This window comes from Vitis vinifera, chromosome 6, assembly GCF_030704535.1.
Source record: "Vitis vinifera cultivar Pinot Noir 40024 chromosome 6, ASM3070453v1".
Lineage (NCBI taxonomy): Eukaryota > Viridiplantae > Streptophyta > Magnoliopsida > Vitales > Vitaceae > Vitis > Vitis vinifera.
Genome location: NC_081810.1, coordinates 22,541,617 through 22,543,907, shown reverse-complemented (window position 1 = coordinate 22,543,907; position 2,291 = coordinate 22,541,617). Strand labels below are relative to the sequence as shown.

Genomic DNA, 2,291 nt, shown 5'->3' with positions numbered 1-2,291 from the left:
GAAGATGTCTACAAATCAATTCACATATTTCTATAATATTTTCGTCATTTTTCCGAACTTCAACTTATAAATCAAATCACAAAGTTGTTCATTTTTATTATAGAGGCGATCCTCGATTTTAGTAGTTGGATTGGGCCTTTTCCTTCTTCGGACTCCAAATCTGGGCAAAATTGAGGCCCAAACTTTACGAATGCCGGTGTCCAACTCAGAGAAATCAATCACAGGGAAGGGTAAAATTGGAACAGGAGATTGGACGGTGGAGATGCATTCGATCTCGCCATCTCCTAACCCAAAACCCTAGCTATATATATGGATGAGCCCCCGCAAGTTCATTTCACTGCTGCACCCCTCCTCTGCAAAACCCTAGCAACACAAGAGCCTGAGGGTCGCCGTTCACATCACAAGTACTCTCTAGTTCTCTCTCCCTGTAATTTTCTCTATCTTTGTATTTGCGTGTTGGTTTGTAGTGATGATTAAGGGCTTTGATTTGGTTTGAATGAGCAGAATGAAGGTGATCGCCGCATACTTGCTTGCTGTGTTGGGAGGCAACACCTGCCCTTCTGCCGAGGATTTGAAGGATATTCTTGGATCTGGTGCGCCCACTATCTTTTCTTTGTTTCATTTTTTTGTTTCATCTTTTCTTTCCAATTAATGTTCGGATCTGATTTTTTATTGATCTGTAGTTTAGGTCTATATTATCTGTAGGATCTAGGGAGTCATTCTGGTTTTGAAAAGTAAGGAAAAAAATTGTTAGATCAAATGTTTTCTGTTTGCAGAATGCAAAACGAAGAGAAAGCCTAAGAAGGAGAACGTAGGAATTTTTTTAGAGAACAGAACATGCTTCCAAGATAATCCTCAGGGGAATAGATATTTAGCTTTCGGTGGGTGAGTTGTGTTGAAAAATTGATTTTCGCACGTATGGATTCGGGTCTGGATGGTTCGAATGAGGGATTTAGATTTCAACCCTCACTTCAAACTTTCAACCATGTTCCGAAAGGATATATATATTTTTTTAAATTTCTTAATTCTGATGAAGTTATAATGTAAATCAGATACTAGTGTAATGTTTTCGAGGTAGTGTTCGTTTCAAATTGGTAGTACAGAAAGGTGTTATGGGAAAGTTTTACAGGGATTCATCTGAGGGGAGATTTCTGAATTTGAAGTGTTACTGGGAGGAGGTGTTCAGAAACCATCCTAGAAAGGATTTGTTGGATTTGGAGTCAAGCCCATATGTCATTTTTAATTACTTCCTTTCCTTAATCTTAGACCCTTTTGTGCTGTTCTTCAAATCCTAGTATCCAGATGTTACCTTTTAGAGGGAGCGTTAAATTTTCAGTCATGTTAACTGATATGGATTCTTCTAATTTACAGTTGGGGCTGAAGCTGATGATGATAGGATTGAGTTGCTCTTGGCCGAAGTCAAGGGAAAGGATATCACAGAGCTAATTGCATCTGGAAGGGAAAAGTTAGCTTCTGTGCCATCTGGAGGTGGTGCTGCTGTTGCAGTTGCTGCACCTGGTGGTGGTGGTGCCGCCGCACCTGCTGCTGCGGAGCCTAAGAAAGAGGAGAAAGTGGAAGAAAAAGAAGAGTCTGATGATGTAAGATTATTATTATTATTTTTAAATAGCAATATTTTTTTTTGGTAAAATAACAATAATTTACCATCTTGATTGGCCTTTTTGTTTGGTTAAATAACATGTTGCTTTCTATTTTGTTTGTTTTTTTTTTTTTGCAGGATATGGGTTTCAGTCTCTTTGACTGAGAGATCAAGATGCTGGTCTGTTTGTATGAAATGGAACATTTTCTTCCCAAGTTAGTCTCTTTAGTTGAATGTTAGAAGTTTTTGGTTTGCTATTTGAGAACTGTTCTACATTTTGTTGGATTTCTGAAATTTTTGTTTAGATAATGAGATGAGGTAAAGCATTGCCATTTTAATATTTGAATTTTGAATTTCAATTATTTGAGTTATGATTGGTGAGTTTGATAACACCAATTTCTGTGGGCAGTAGGGTTTGTTGGAGCATTTTTCTTTTCTTTTTCTATTCCTTCTGATTTTCCTTCAACCTCCCAACCTTCATTTTTATCAGATGGCATGAAGACATTCAACCAATATAAACATGGGTTGTGTTGAGGTTGGTCTTCATTAAAGTATGTTTGAACTTCAACCAGCCTCATGAGTTGGTCTTTCTTAAATGTGTTTAGATTCACTGGTGTCCCCTAAACTGACACATTCATGTCTGCAAGTGTAGTGGTCTTATGTAGCTTTGAGATGAGGAAGTTGATTATTTGAT

The 2,291-nt window shown here is 37.6% G+C and overlaps 1 protein-coding gene across 2 annotated transcripts; it reads left to right on the top strand.

Annotated features, from left to right (window-relative positions):
- The first annotated feature begins 270 nt into the window (after positions 1 to 270).
- LOC100241445 (60S acidic ribosomal protein P2B-like) lies at positions 271 to 1,937 on the top strand. 2 transcript variants are annotated; one of them, NM_001378517.1, is made up of 4 exons: positions 349 to 404; positions 505 to 593; positions 1,372 to 1,598; positions 1,736 to 1,937. In NM_001378517.1, exons 2-4 carry the CDS (start codon positions 506 to 508, stop codon positions 1,760 to 1,762), a joined length of 342 nt encoding a protein of 113 aa, NP_001365446.1. In that variant the 5' UTR covers positions 349 to 404; position 505; the 3' UTR covers positions 1,763 to 1,937. The 2 variants fall into 2 exon arrangements, with proteins under 2 accessions (XP_059593203.1, NP_001365446.1); XM_059737220.1 differs by lacking the exon at positions 1,736 to 1,937 and having other exon boundaries at positions 271 to 404; positions 1,372 to 1,676.
- Positions 1,938 to 2,291: the final 354 nt, after the last annotated feature.